Here is a 15,160-nt window from a genome sequence, read left to right on the forward strand (position 1 = left end):
GGGGAGGAGGAGAAGAAGGAGGAGGGGAGGAGGAGGAGAAGAGTGAGACTCCGTCTCAAAAAAAAAAACAAAACAAAACCAAAAAAACCAAAAAAAAAACACAAAAAACCCCCCAAAAATAGTGGGATGGGCGCAATGGCTCAGGCCTGTAATCCCAGCACTTTGGGAGGCCGAGGTGGGTGGATCATTTGAGGTCAGGAGTTTGAGACCAACCTGGCCAACACAGTGAGACCCCATCTCTACTAAAAATACAAAAATTAGCAAGGCTTGGTGGTGCACGCCTGTAATCCTAGCTACTCAGGAGGCTGAGTCAGGAGAATCACTTGAACCTGGGAGATGGAGGTTGCGATGAGGTGAGATTGTGACACTACACTCCAGCCTGGGCGACAGAGTCTCTGAGACTATGTCTTAAAAAATAAATTTAAAAAAATGGTGTGTGAAGAGGAGGGCTCAGAATTCCTCTTCTAGAGATGCAGAAGAAAGAAGGTATCGTGGAGACTGAAGCGTATTTCTGTGTACTTTAGACATCAATCAACCATCGCAAAAATTTTGCAGTTCAGTAGTTTTTGACTTTTTTTGGCTACCTCTGAGATACCCAAGAGATAAGATACACTCTCTTACATAGCAGGGCTCATTTGGGATATGATTTTTACTGGGGTCAGGGCAGGGAGGGGATTATTAATAATGATCATTGCCTTCATAATGTCCAATATTTTGGGGATGCTTATTCTATGCCAGGAACAGACTTTGATATGTTACATACACTATCCCATTATAGGATTCATTTACAGATTGAACCCACACAGCCTAGGTTTACATTCTTGCTCCAACTCTTATAAATTTCAGCGGCAAGTGGCTTTTTGTGTGACCTTGGGTGGCAAGTGGTTTTTTGTTTTGTTTTGTTTTGTTTTGTTTGAGACAGTGTCTCGCTCCATCGTCCAAGCTGGAGTGCAGTGGTGTGGTCACAGCTCACTGCAAACTCCACCTCCCAGGCTCAAACCATCTTCCCCTTCAGCCTCCCAAGTAGCTGGGATCACAGGTGCACGCCACCATGCCTAGCTAATTTTCATATTTTTTGTAGAGACGGGAATTTCACTGTGTTGCCCAGGTTGGTCTTGAACTCCTGGGTACAAGTGATCTGCTGGTTTCTGCCTGCCAAAGTGCTGGGATTACAGGCGTGACTCACCGCACCCAGCTGGGCAAGTTTCTTAACCTCTCTGGGCCTCATGTACATAACAGGCATATTAATGGTACCTGCCATGTAGAACCATTATGAGGGTCAAATGAGTTAATGCTTGTAAAGGGTGCAGAGAGGCACCTGGCATACAGTACTCATTCAGTACCATCTCGCTGATTTCCTTGCAACCACCTAGAAAGGCACTGATATGCCCATTTTCCAGGTGAGAAAAACGTGTCTTGGAGACCTGTGTTAACTCTTGTGGTCGGTCTTTGAACCCAGATCTGCCTGCTGTCATGGCCTTGTTTTAATCACTGCCGAGGAGGGGAGGGGACACAATGAAGCGATGACATGATGTTTAGGAGACACAGAACTAGGAAGTGTCACAAAAGGCTTCTTTTTCCACTCTCCTCTTCCTTCCTGAATCCGTTCCCCATGTTAAAAAAGGAAATATGAAGGCCAGCGCAGGTGAACTACTCAGCAAGTAAGAGACTACACCAGAGGTGGAGTTCAGGCCAGGCTGCTTCAGGGTGCAGAGGGAAATCCAAATGGGTACCTTGTTGTGAGCTGCGGGCCAAGTCCTGACTGTGTTTTCTTGAGCAGGGCTTGTTTTCTGTGCTGATGTTGGCCTGGATCTTCCTCCCTATCTACATTGCTGGTCAGGTGAGTCAGGGAACATTGGCATGCTGTATAATTGAAAGATGCTTTGGGAATCTCAGCCCTGCAGTCCCTCCCTCATCCTGCCATCCCTCCATCCTGCCCATGGTCATCCATCAGATTGCCACTCAGAGGCCCCAGTAAAGGGGAGGGATGATCCACAGGTGAGACAATGAGGAACCCAGTCCGTAGCACTTCCTGCCAGTAACCAACATCCAAGGCACACAGAGGGCATTTGGAGGTTGGAAAAATTATGGCCCTCCCCCCCAATTTTAAATACCAAAACACAAATGTAAAGCTCACAATCTCTTTCAAATGCTTAAATCACAATATGTTTCTGCTATATTTTTTTGAGACAGGGTCTGGCTCTGTCCCCAGGATGGAATGCAGTGGTGCAATCTTGGCTCACCTGGTCTCACCAGCCTCCCCAGCAGCTAGGACCACAGATGCATGCCACCACACCCAGCTAATTTTTGTATTTTTTTTTTCTAGTAGAAAATACAAAAACTCCGCCATGTTACCCAGGCTGGTCTTGAACTCCTAGGCCCAAGTGATCTGCACACCTCAGCCTCCCAGTCTGAGTAGCTGGAATTACAGGCATAAGCCACCATGCCCAGCCTATGTTTCTGCTTTCTACTAAAAAATAAAAATAAAAATGAAAGTATATAGCTCATGCCTGTAATCACAGCACTTTGGGAGGCCAAGGCAGGCGGATCACTTGAGGCTAGGAGTTCGAGACCAGGCTGGGCAACATAGTGAAAACCTGTCTCTACTAAAAAAATACAAAAATTAGCCAGGTATGGTGGTATGCACCCATAATCCCAACTACTCAGGAGGCTGAGAAGCCATGAGAATTGCTTCAGCCTGGGAGGCAGAGGATGCAGTGAGCTGAGATCACACACCACTGCACTCCAGCCTGTGTGACACACCGAGACCCTCTCTCAATCATATATCTACATCTATATAGATAGATAGATAGATAGATAGATAGATAGATAGATAGATAGATAGATTTAAATCATATATATATATATATAAATCATATATATAATTCAGTGATTTTTTTTCTTTCTTTGCACACAAAACTGTAATAATTGAGCTATTTCTGTCTGGTACAAAATGTCAACATAAAATAATGCTGCTTTTGACTCCTTGAAAAGCATTTTTTTTGTGGGTTTTTTTTTTTTTTTTTTTTTTTGACAGAGTTTTGCTCTTGCCCAGACTGGAGTGCAATGGCCCGACCTCAGCTCACTGCAAACCTCTGCCTCCCAGTTTCAAGCAATTCTCCTGCCTCAGCCTCCCAAGTAGCTGGGATTACAGGTGCCCACCACCACGCCTAGCTAATTTTGTATTTTAGTAGAGACGGGGTTTCACCATGTTGGCCAGGCTAGTCTCGAATACCTGACCTTTTGATCCACCTGCCTCAGCCTCCCAAAGTGCTGGAATTACAGGCATGAGCCACCATGCCTGGCCTGAAAAGCAGTTTTTGAAAAATCGTGTATGATCTCACTGGCAGTATTGCATCATTCATACTTTCTTAATTCTGTTCTAGATGTTCTACTGCACATGGCAAGATCACACAATATCACAGTGTTGTTTGTAAAGCAGTAACTGATTTTAGCTTTTTATTATGGAAATGTTAAAAAATACACAAAGTAGGCTGGGCATGGTGGCTCATGTATGTAATCCCAGCACTTTGGGAGGCCGAGTTGGGGGGATTGCTTGAGGCCAGGAGTTCGAGACCAGCCTGGGCAACATGGGTCAATGCATCAAGAAAGTCATTGAGTGCCTGCTACGGGAAGGCATATATGATGGTAGAAATGCAGGTAAGTGAATATTTAGGGTTGCCAGACATTCTCACCTGATGGCTTCCATTTTCTCTGGCAAACAGAAGATAACGTCATCAGCTGAGAGTGAGAAAGGAACTTGTGAAGCTTTAGGTTGAGAAAATGCAAAGTTTGTTGTTTTTGTTTTGTTTTGTTTGTTTGTTTTGAGATGGAGTCTTGCTCTGTCGCCCAGGCTGGAATGCAGTGGCAGGATCTCAGCTCACTGCAAGCTCCCCCTTGCGGGTTCAAGCAATTGTCTGCCTCAGCCTCCCAAGTAGCTGGGATTACAGGCACCTGCCGCCATGCCCGGCTAATTTTTGTATCTTTAGTAGAGACAGGGTTTCACCATGTTGGTCAGGCTGGTCTCAAACTCCTGACCTCGTGATCCACCCACCTCAGCCTCCCAAAGTGCTGAGATTACAGGTACGAGGCACTGCGCAGGCCAGATGCAGAGATCTGAAATGGCTGCAGTAGTTGTTTGTAATAGAAAAACCTGGGAACAACCACCATGTCCATTAACAGGGAACTGAATGGCCAGGCTATACTACTTCATGCTGTGATAAGGGATGAAGTCCATAGAGGCATGCTAATCTACAAGCTATTGTTAAATAAGAAAATAAAATCTCCTGGATCTAGACATCCTTGGGGCAATGTCTTACACATATACAAAGGAGAGGTTAAACCCATCCTAGATAATAAATGCCAAAGTGTTGAGAAAAAGTTTTAAAGCCACCCAATTTGTTTTTATTAGGACATGAAATAAGCACTCAGAAAAGCAATAAAACATACACACACACACACACACACACCAAACACAAAAGTGCAGCTTGACAGATTATTGTTAAAGGAACACCCACATCAAGACAGAAAACAATGTCAGCCAGGTGCAGTGGCTCATGCCCGTAATCCCAGCATTTTGGGAGGCTGAGGCGGGCAGATCACTTGAGGTCAGGAGTTTGACCAGCCTGGCTAACATGGTGAAACCCTGTCTCCACTAAAAATACAAAAATTAGCCAGGCGTGGTGGCGGGCGCCTGTAGTTCCAGCTACTCGGGAGGCTGAAGTGGGAGAATTGATTGAACCCAGGAGGCAGAGTGAAGTAAGCCAGTATCACACTACTGCACTCCTGCCTGGGTGACAGAGCGAGACTCCATCAGAAGGAAAAGAAAGGGGAAGGGAAAGGGAAGGGAAAGGGAAGGGAGGAAGGGAGGGAGGGAAGTAGGGAAGGAGGGAGGGAGGGAGGAAGGAAGGAAGGAAGGAAGGAAATATAATGTCCCTTGCAAGCCTTTAGAAAGTCACAATGCTGGCTGGGCACAGTGGCTCAGGCCCAGCTCTTTGGAAGGCTGAGGTGGGAGGATTGCTTGAAGCCAGGAGTTTGAGACCAGCCTGGCCAACCTAGTGAGACCCCCATCTCTACCAAAACAATTAAAATAAAGAATTAGCTGAGACTGGTGGTGTGCACCTTTAGTCCCAGCTAGTCAGGAGGCTGAGGCAAGAGGATGGGAGACTGAGGCAGGAGGATTGATTGCTTGAACCCAGGAGATCAGGGCTGCAGTGAGCTATGATCATACCACTGCACTCCAGCCTGGGTGACACAGCGAGACCCTGTCTCTAAAAAAGAAAAATCACAATGCCTTCCTCTCTCTTTGGCTTTCCTATTAAGCAATTACTTCCTTGCTTTTCTTTACAGTTTTAAGTCTGCATGCCTGAACAATATAGTTGAATTTTACTTTTTTTGGTGAAGAGTGGGTTATAGATAATTGAAAACTGGAGTAATTTTTTTCTTTTATTTTGAGGCAGAGTCTCGCTTTGCTGCCCAGGCTGGAGTGCAGTGGCATGATCTCAGCTCACCGCAACATCTGCCTCCTGGATTCAAGCAATTCTGCCTCAACCTCCCAAGTAACTGGGATTACAGGCGGCCACCACCACGCCTGACTAATTTTTGTAATTTTAGTAGAGACGGGGTTTCCCCATGTTGGCCAGGCTGGTCTTGAACTCCTGACCTCAGGTGATCCACTCGGCTCAGCCTCCCAAAGTGTTGGGATTACAGGTGTGAGCCACTGCACCCAGCTTGGAGTAATATTCTTTTGTTCCATGTAGCTGGTGTGTTAATTTTCATTGCTATGCAGTATCGTGTAGTATGACTCACATCCCAATATGTTTATCCATTCTGTTGTTCATGGGCATTCAAGTTGCTCCCAGTATTGGTCTATGATAGACAGCACTGCTGTGAGCATTTTCATAAATGTGTTCTTCTGCACATAAACATGTATTGATGAGAAAATCTACCTATGAGTGGAATTTCTAGGTCCTTGGATATGTTCATCTTTGGCTTTACAATATATTGACAAACATTTTCCCAGAGTAGTTCTATCCATTTATATTCCCACCAATAGCATATGAAAATTCCCTTTCCTGCAATTCAGTGTATCCTTGGTGACATTTTATATTCTCCAACTTAAAGATTCTTGTGAATTTGGTGCATGTGTAGTGATATCTCACTGCTTTTTAAAATTTTTGAGACGGAGTCTCACTCTGTCGCCCAGGCTGGAGTGCAGTGGCGTGCCCTCAGCTCACTGCAACCTCCGCCTACCTGGGTTCAAGTGATTCTTGATTCTCCTGCCTCACCCCGTCCCCCGCCACACACACACTGCCCCAGTAGCTGGGACTACAGCCACCAAGCCCAGCTAATTTTTGTATTTTTAGTAGAGACGGGGTTTCGCCAAGTTGGCCAGGCTGATCTCGAACTCCTGACCTCAGATGATCCTCCCACCTCGCCTCCCAAAGTGCTAGGATCACAGGCATGAGCCACCGCACCTGGCCATCTCACTGTTTTTAATTGGCAACTCTTTTTATACATTTTCCGGCCATTTGTATTTCCTCTTTGAGGAAGTAACTTGTCTAGGACTTTTGCCCATTTTTCTACTAGGTTATATGTCTTAAAAAAAAAAATAGAGATGGGGTCTTACTGTAGCAATAGAGATGTTGCCCAGGCCGGTCTTGAACTCCTGGGCTCAAGTGATCCTCCCACCTTGGCCTCCTAAAGTGCTGGATTACAGGTGTGAGCCATCGTGCACAGCCTCACAATTAAATCTATTATCCACCTAGACTTTACTTTTGTCTACCATATGTATATTTTTTGAGGCAGGGTCTCCCTGTCACTTAGGCTAGAGTGCAATGGCATGATCACGGCTCACTGCACCCTCGACCTCCTGGGCTCAGGCTCAAGTGATCCTTCCACCTCAGTCACCTGAGTAGCTGGGACTACAGGCACCTGCCACCACGCATGACTAAATTTATATTTTTTGTAGAAATGAGGTTTCACCGTGTTGTCCAGGCTGGTCTCACACTCCTGCACTCAAATGATCCTCTTGCCTCAGTTTCGCAAAGTGATGGGAACCAACTGCGCTGGGTCCCTCTCCTCCCTTTTTTTTTTTTTTTTTTTTTTTTTTTTTTTTGAGACGGAGTCTCGCTCTGTCGCCCGGGCTGGAGTGCAGTGGCCGGATCTCAGCTCACTGCAAGCTCCGCCCCCCGGGTTTTTTTACGCCATTCTCCTGCCTCAGCCTCCCGAGTAGCTGGGACCACAGGCGCCCGCTACCTCGCCCGGCTCGTTTTTTGTATTTTTTAGTAGAGACGGGGTTTCACCGTGTTAGCCAGGATGGTCTCGATCTCCTGACTTCGTGATCCACCCGCCTCGGCCTCCCAGAGTGCTGGGATTACAGGCTTGAGCCACCGCGCCTGGCCTCTCCTCCCTTCTTAAGTATCAGATTGAGAATCTCAAGAAGATCACCTGTGCTCTGAGTTGCAGGGGCAGGAGCAGATGGGAAGGGCTGGTGTGGGGGAGGTCACGTGCTGGTGGTGAAGTCAGCTGGTGGTGAAATCTCAGCTCTGGCCCTCAGGTCACCACGATGCCAGAATACCTACGGAAGCGCTTCGGTGGTATCAGAATTCCCATCATCCTGGCTGTACTTTACCTGTTTATCTACATCTTCACCAAGATCTCGGTAAGGCGGGGACACAGCCTGGTCACACCCATGCAGCATGGGGAGAAGATAAGGCACAGATCATTGCTCGGGACTGTCTCCTCCCTATCCCCTTTCTCCTCCTCTTTTGTAGGCTGCAGGGAGGTTAGAGGAAGATGGGATGTGGGGAGGTAAGCGTGGACAGAGGAAACTGGGAGAAAATGGTCGGGTGCAGTGGCTCACGCCTGTCATCTCAGCACTTTGGGAGGCTGCGGTGGGTGTATCACTTAAGGTCAGGAGTTCGAGGCCAGTCTGGCCAACATGGCGAAACCCCATCTCTACCAAAAAATATGAAAATTAGCTGGGTGTGGTGGCGGGCGCCTGTAGTCCCAGCTATTCGGGAGGCTGAGGCAGGAGAATTGCTTGAGCCGGGGAGACGGAGGTTGCAGTGAGCCAAGATCACGCCACTGCACTCCAGCCTGGGTGAAAGAGCGAGACTCTGGGTCAAAAAAGCGAGACTCCGTCTCAAAAAAAAAAAAAGAAGAAGAAGAAGAAATTGGGAGAAAAGGTAGAGGAAAGGAGGGAAGGATTTTCTCTCCTACTCCTGCCAAAACTTTTTTGTCAACATCTCAGGATGGTGTGGGTTGATCAATGGGACTCCAAGAACCCTGCCAACCCTTGGATAGGACTGTTCTCTTCCTCCTGGAATTAGATGGTGATCAACTGTTTATCAGATGTGCTGATGGCTGATGGTGCCAGCCGCACCCTGGCCTTTGGATAGGCAGATCTCCTAGGAAGTGGCAAAGAACAGGTGTATTGCAACCTCCAGACGCGTGCTCCTCAGCAGAAGCTGTCTTCGCTTCCAGCCAGGCAGGAGGGAGGAGCTTGTCCTATGGGAAGTGGTGAGGGGGAGCAGAAGAGGTTCCATTCAATCCAAATAACAATAAGGGAATCCACGCCAGCTCCAGACTGCAGGACAGACACACAAGCTCCTTACTAGAATGTTCACTTGCAGTCTGGTGGGAAGCTACAGATGTGGGAAGCCTTCTAGGGGAAGTTACATTCCAGAAGGAACTTACAGTTAGAGAAAGGGGACTGGCCCTCCAGCACAAGCAACATCTAGGAGGCCCAGGCACACATGACTTATTGAGAAACAGAGGGTATTTCAGAGTCTGTGGAGGTCTGGGAGTATGAAGTGGGTATTTAGCCTCATTTATTTAGCCTTTATCTTGGGGGTAATGGGGGAGTTACTTAAGAGTTTGAGTGGGGAGGAGAAGGATGATGTGATCATGATGGTATTTAATGAAGGTTGCAGTGTGGAAAATGGAGTGGGAGAGGACCAAAAGCAGAAGCAGAAAGACCACTGAGGAGGCTGCTGCATCAGCCCAGGGCCTGCAGGGCTCCAGTTTAAGACCCCTGATCTGGGATGCAATGGATAAAGAAGGGATGATGTGTGACTCTTCTGTGTTTGTCAGCATCTAGGCTAGGCCCTGATCCCAGGGAACCTGGGCTGCAAATGTCCATTCATTCATTCGTTCATTTGTTCATTCATACATTTGTTCATCCATCAACCTCCTTTCTCCACAGGTAGACATGTATGCAGGTGCCATCTTCATCCAGCAGTCTTTGCACCTGGATCTGTACCTGGCCATAGTTGGGCTGCTGGCCATCACTGCTGTATACACAGTTGCTGGTAAGACTGGACAAAGGGTAACACCTGGCAGAGGTGGTGGGCAGGGGCTGTGGGCCACTCTACCTTTTCCTTGCCCATCTTCTGATGTTCCATTGTGCTAAGACCCATTTATTCATTAAACGTCACTCCTTTACCTTAGATAAAAAGATTTCTCCTGACCATTATCCAAAGGAAGGGGGTTACCTGATAAGATAAAGCATTTTAGGTCAGGTGAGGTGGCTCATGCCTGTAATCCCAGCACTTTGGGAAGTCAAGGCAGGTGGATCACTTGAGGTCAGGAATTCCAGACCAGCCTGGCCAACATGACAAAACCCCATCTCTACTAAAAATACAAAAATTAGGCCAGGCATGGTGGCTCACGCCTGTAATCTCGGCACTTTGGGAGGCCGAGGCAGGTGAATCACGAGGTCAGGAGTTCAAGACCAGCCTGACCTACATGGCAAAACCCCTCTTTACTAAAATACAAAAATTAGCCAGGCGTGATGGCCCGTGCCTGTAATCCCAGCTACTCAGGAGGCCGAGGCAGGAGAATTGCTTGAACCTGGGAGGCGGAGGTTGCAGTGAGCCGAGATCGCACCACTGCACTCCAGCTTGGGTGACAGAGCGAGACACCGGCTCAAAGAAAAAAAAATTAGCCAGGTGTGCTGGCAGACTCCCGTAATCCCAGCTACTTGGGAGGCTGAGGCAGGAGAATCGCTTGAACCCGGGGGGCGGAGGTTGCAGTGAGCCAAGATCGTGCCATTGCCCTCCAGCCTGGGTGACAGAGCGAGACTCCATCTCAGAATAAAAAAAGATAAAGCATTTTTAAAATGCACCACAATGGCATAATGTTTTTTCCCATTCATGTACCCCAGAACTGTTTCTTGAGCACTTACTAACTGCTGAGCCATGTGCATTCGCAGGCACAATACAGGCTGGATAATAAATTACTGTAATCCTGGAGCCTGAGGGCAGGTAACCTCATCTCTCCCCCTCATACCTGTATCCTAGAAGAGTGCCTGGCACGCAGTAGGGCCTTGAGAAGCACCTGCTTTTAAATATTCATTATCTCATCTTCCACTCTATTTTCACCCTTCTCTGCCTCCTCTTGGCATAATTTAACTCATTCCATATATATGTGTGTGTCTGTTTGTGTCTGTGTGTGCCTGTGTGTGCACAGACACAAACATACTGTATCTATATATTATGCTGGTATCTGGTATCTATATATTATGTATATAGTATACATAATGGTATCTATATATTATGGTATCTATACATTATGGTATATAGTACTGGTATCTGTATATTATGTACCTTGTATCTATATATTATGTATTTACATATACAGGTATGTGTATATGGATATACATTTCCTACTGTGTGCCAGGGAGTGAGGCACAGGTGTAAACAAGACAAATCTCTCTACTCTGGAGGAACTTATTGAGGATGGGAGACAATGAACAGGGAAATCAATAAATAATGTCAGGCCGGGTGTGGTGGCTCACATCTGTAATCCCAACACTTTGGGAGGCCAAGGTGGGTGGATCACCTGAGGTCAGGAGTTCTAGACCAGCCTAGCCAACATGGCGAAATCCCGCTTCTACTAAAATTACAAAAAAATTAGCTGGGCATGATGGCACACACCTGTAATCCCAGCTACTCGGGAGGCTGAGGCAGGAGAATCACTTGAAGTTAGGAGGCGGAGGTTGCAGTGAGCCAAGATCGCACCACTGCACTCCAGCCTGGGCAACAGAGTGGAACTCTGTCTCAAAAATAAATAATTAAATATATCAGTGTATATTATTACAACTTGATAAGTGCTATAAGGAAAAATTAATTAGGGTGAAGAGATGGAGGAAAGGTTCTTTTTTTTGTTGTTCTTTTTTTAACATAGAATATTCAGGTAAGGCCTCTCTAAGGTGATACCTCAACCAACTTTTTTTTCACCTTTGACTTTTATTTTAGATTCAGGAGGTACATGCAGGTTTGTTAATGGGTACATTGCATGATGCTGAGGTCTGGGGTACAAATGGATCCATTAGCCCAGGTAGTGAGCAGAGTACCCAGTAGGTAGTTTTTCAACCAGTGTCCTCCTCCCTCTCTGCCCCCTCTAGTAGTTCCCAGTTCCCTTATTCAAGTCCATGAGTACCCAATGTTTATTCAGTTTCCATTTATAAATGAGAACATGTGGGCCAGGCGTGGTGGCTCACTCCTGTAATCCCAGCACTTTGGGAGGCCAAGGTGGGAAGATCACCTGAGTTCAGGAGCTCCAGACCATCCTGGCCAACATGGTGAAACCCCTTCTCTACTAAAAATACAAAAATTAGCTGAGTGTGGTGGTGGGCACCTGTAATCCCAGCTATGTGGAAGGCTGAGGCAGGAGAATCGCTTGAACCCAGGAGGCAGAGGTTGCAAGGTTGCAGTGAGCATAGATCGCACCACTGCATTCCAGCCTGGGCAACAGAGCAAGACCCCGTCTCAAAGAAAAAGAAAATAAACGAATAAGTGAGAACATACGGTATTTGGTTTTCTGGTCCTGCATTAATTCACTTAGGATAAGGGCCTCAGCTGCATTCAGGTTGGGCTGCAAAGGTTATGATTTTGTCCTTTTTTTGTTTGTTTGTTTGTTTTGTTTTGTTTTGTTTTGAGATGGAGTCTCGCTCTGTAGCCCAGGCTGGAGTGCAGTGGCCAGATCTCAGCTCACTGCAAGCTCCGACTCCCGGGTTTACGCCATTCTCCTGCCTCAGCCTCCCGAGTAGCTGGGACTCCAGATGCCCGCCACCTCGCCCGGCTAGTTTTTTGTATTTTTTAGTAGAGACGGGGTTTCACCGGGTTAGCCAGGATGGTCTCGATCTCCTGACCTCGCGATCTGCCCGTCTCGGCCTCCCAAAGTGCTGGGATTACAGGCTTGAGCCACCGCGTCTGGCCTGATTTTGTCCTTTTTAATGGCTGTGTAGTATTTCATGGTGTATCTGTACCATATTTTCTTTATCCAGTCCACTGTGGATGGGCACCTGTGTCAATTCCATATATTTGCTGTTATGCATAGTGTCGTGATGGACATATGAGGGATGTGTCTTTTTGGTAGGATGACTTATTTTCCTCTGGGTACATACTCAGTAGTGGGGTTGCTGGTCAAATTCTCAGTTCGATTCTCAGTTCTCTCTCCACAGTGACTGAACTAATTTACACTTTGTATTAGTCAATTCTCACACTGCTATAAAGAACTACCTGAGACTGGATAATTTATGAAAAAAAAAAAGAGGTTTAATTGACTCACACTTACACAGGCTTAACAGGAAGCATGGCTTGGAGGCCTCAGGGAACTTACAGACATGGTGGAAGGCAAAGGGGAAGTAAGCACGTCCTACCATGATGGAGCTGGAGAGAAAGAGTGAAGGGGGAGGTGCCACACACTTTTTTTTTTTGGCGGGGGGGGGATGGAGACTTACTCTTTCGCAACTAGACTGCAATGGTGCGATCTCAGCTCACCGCAACCTCTGCCTCCTGGGTTCAAGCAATTCTCCTCCTCAGCCTCCCAAGTAGCTGGGATTACAGGCACCTGCCACCGTGCCCAGTTAATTCTGTGTTTTTAGTAGAGATGGGATTTCTCCATGTTGGTCGGACTGGTCTCGAACTCCCAAGCTCAGGTGATCTGCCCACCTCGGCCTCCCAAAGTGCTGGGATTACAGACGTGAGCCACCGCGCCTGGCCTAGTGCTACACACTTGGAAGCAATCAGCTCTCATGAGAACTCTGTCACCAGACAGCACTGGGGGATGGTGCTGAACCATTAAAATCACCCCCATGATCCGATCACCTCCCACCAGGACCCTCCCCTAACATGCGGGGATTACAATTCAACATGAGATTTGGGTGGGGACACAGAGCCAAACCATATCACACTCCCACAGACAGTGCATCAGCATTCCCTTTGCTTCACAACCTTGCCAACATCTGTTATGTGTTGACTTCTTAACTGGTTTTCACTGTTTAAAGCTGTTCTGGTCAGGCTTGGTGGCTCACGCCTGTAATCCCAGCACTTTGGGAGGCCAAGGCAGGAGGATCACCTGAGGTCAGGAGTTCGAGACCAGCCTGGCCAACATGGTGAAACCCCGTCTCTACTAAAAATACAAAAAAATTAGCCGGGCGTGGTGGCGGGCACCTGTAATCCCAGCTACCGGGGAGGCTGAGGGAGGACAATTGCTTGAACCCTGGAGGCAGAGGCTGCAGTGAGCTGAGATCGTGCCACTGCACTCTAGCCTGAGTGACAGAGTGAGACTCCATTTCAGAAAAAAAAGAAAATTAAAAAAAAAAGAAAAAAAAAAGCTGTTCTGGCTGGTATGAGATGATATCTCATTGTGGTAGTGATTTTTTTTTTTTTTTTTTACCAAGGGGACAAGTGAGTTTTTTTTTTTTTGTCACCTGTCACCAAGGCTGGAGTGCAGTGGTGCAATCTTGGCTCACTGCAACCTCCATCTCCCAGGTTCAAGTGATTCTCCTGCCTCAGCCTCCCAAGTAGCTGAGACTACAGGTGCCAGTCACCATGCCTGGCTAATGTTTGTATTTTTTGGTAGAGACAGGGTTTCACTGTATTGGCCAGGCTGGTCTTGAACTCTTGGCCTCAAGTGATCCGTCTGCACCAGTCTCCCAAAATGATGGAATTACAGATGTGAACCATTGCGCCTGGCCTGTGATCTGCATTTTTTTGATGATTAGTGATGATGAGCATTTTTTCATATCTCAGCCAAGTTTAAATAACACCCACCAGCAATGCAGAGGAGGAGAATTCCAGACTGAGGGAAGGGCTGCAGTAAAGACTCCAAGATGAGAGCCTGCCTGAGCAAATGGTTATGCAGGCTGTGTCCTATTCCACTCCAGGGGGGTGCCATTCACACCAATCAGAGCACTGTGCTAAGCAGCAACCCTGGTGGTAAGAGTGGGATTGGAGAAAAGGGCAGGGACCAGAGCTTTGAAGGAAACAAAATAAGCCTAGCTTTTGTTCTAAGTGCCATGGAATACCATTGGATACTCTAAACAGAAAATTGACAAAATCTAACATATGCAAAGTCCCCTGATACAGAAAGACCTTGGCTGAGTTCTCAGAACTAGCAGAAGCAATGTGCCTGGGGCAGGGGGAAAGGGGAGGGCAGGCTGCCACAGCGGGTGAATGTTGGTGTTCCTTGTTTGGAGGTCTGTGTCCCCCATTAGACTGTAGGCTCTCTGAGGGCAGGGAACATGCCATTTTGTTGGCCTCTGCATCCCTACCATATAGAACTTGGTGGGGAGCTCACCGGCTATTTGGTGAAAGACTGAACAAAATGCTTCCCACAGTGCCTGGCATAAGAGAGACCCTCATCACTGTTAATATAGAAAGAATGGTAGGGTTAAGTGGTGCCCAACACCAGGACCTCACCACACTCAGGCTGACTCACTGCATGAGTGAATGGCAGGGAACTGGGGCCAGAATCAAAGCCAGGTCTCCTCCCCTTGGTGAGAGAGCCCTATTCTTGCTGGCAAGGAAGGAGGGATCCCGGAGAGCACCACACCCACAGGCGCAGGGTTTTTAAATTGTACAGTGACTGTGCCCTTTAGTAGACACATTTCTACGCATAAGTGTCCCTTCTCCTCAGGGAAGGAAGAAGAACAGAGGTTTAAGGAAGAGACTGGAAAGATTGATCTGTCCAGATGCGGATGGATTTGCTACCAGTATCATCGTTAGGAAGACTTTTTTTTTCTTTTTTTTTTTTAGATGAAGTCTTGCTCTGTTGCCCAGGTTGGAGTGCAGTGGCGCGATCTCGGCTAACTGCAACCTCCGCCTCCTGGGTTGAAGTGATTCTCCTGTCTCAGCCTCCTGAGTAGCTG

The 15,160-nt window shown here is 47.2% G+C and overlaps 1 protein-coding gene across 5 annotated transcripts in view; it reads left to right on the plus strand.

Annotated features, from left to right (window-relative positions):
• The first annotated feature begins 1,759 nt into the window (after window positions 1–1,759).
• The window catches only part of SLC5A11 (solute carrier family 5 member 11), a 60,511-nt gene continuing 47,110 nt past the window's right edge, over window positions 1,760–15,160 (plus strand). For all 5 annotated transcript variants that reach the window (XM_017887124.1, XM_017887128.1, XM_017887127.1 and 2 more), the window contains exons 1-3: window positions 1,760–1,840; window positions 7,559–7,663; window positions 9,209–9,314. In XM_017887124.1, coding sequence (XP_017742613.1) covers window positions 1,799–1,840; window positions 7,559–7,663; window positions 9,209–9,314 — 253 coding nt within the window. In that variant the 5' untranslated portion in view covers window positions 1,760–1,798. The remainder of the gene's footprint in view (window positions 1,841–7,558; window positions 7,664–9,208; window positions 9,315–15,160) is intronic.

This window comes from Rhinopithecus bieti, unplaced genomic scaffold (assembly GCF_001698545.2).
Source record: "Rhinopithecus bieti isolate Rb0 unplaced genomic scaffold, ASM169854v2 scaffold_13348, whole genome shotgun sequence".
In the NCBI taxonomy this organism is placed as follows: Eukaryota; Metazoa; Chordata; class Mammalia; order Primates; family Cercopithecidae; genus Rhinopithecus; species Rhinopithecus bieti.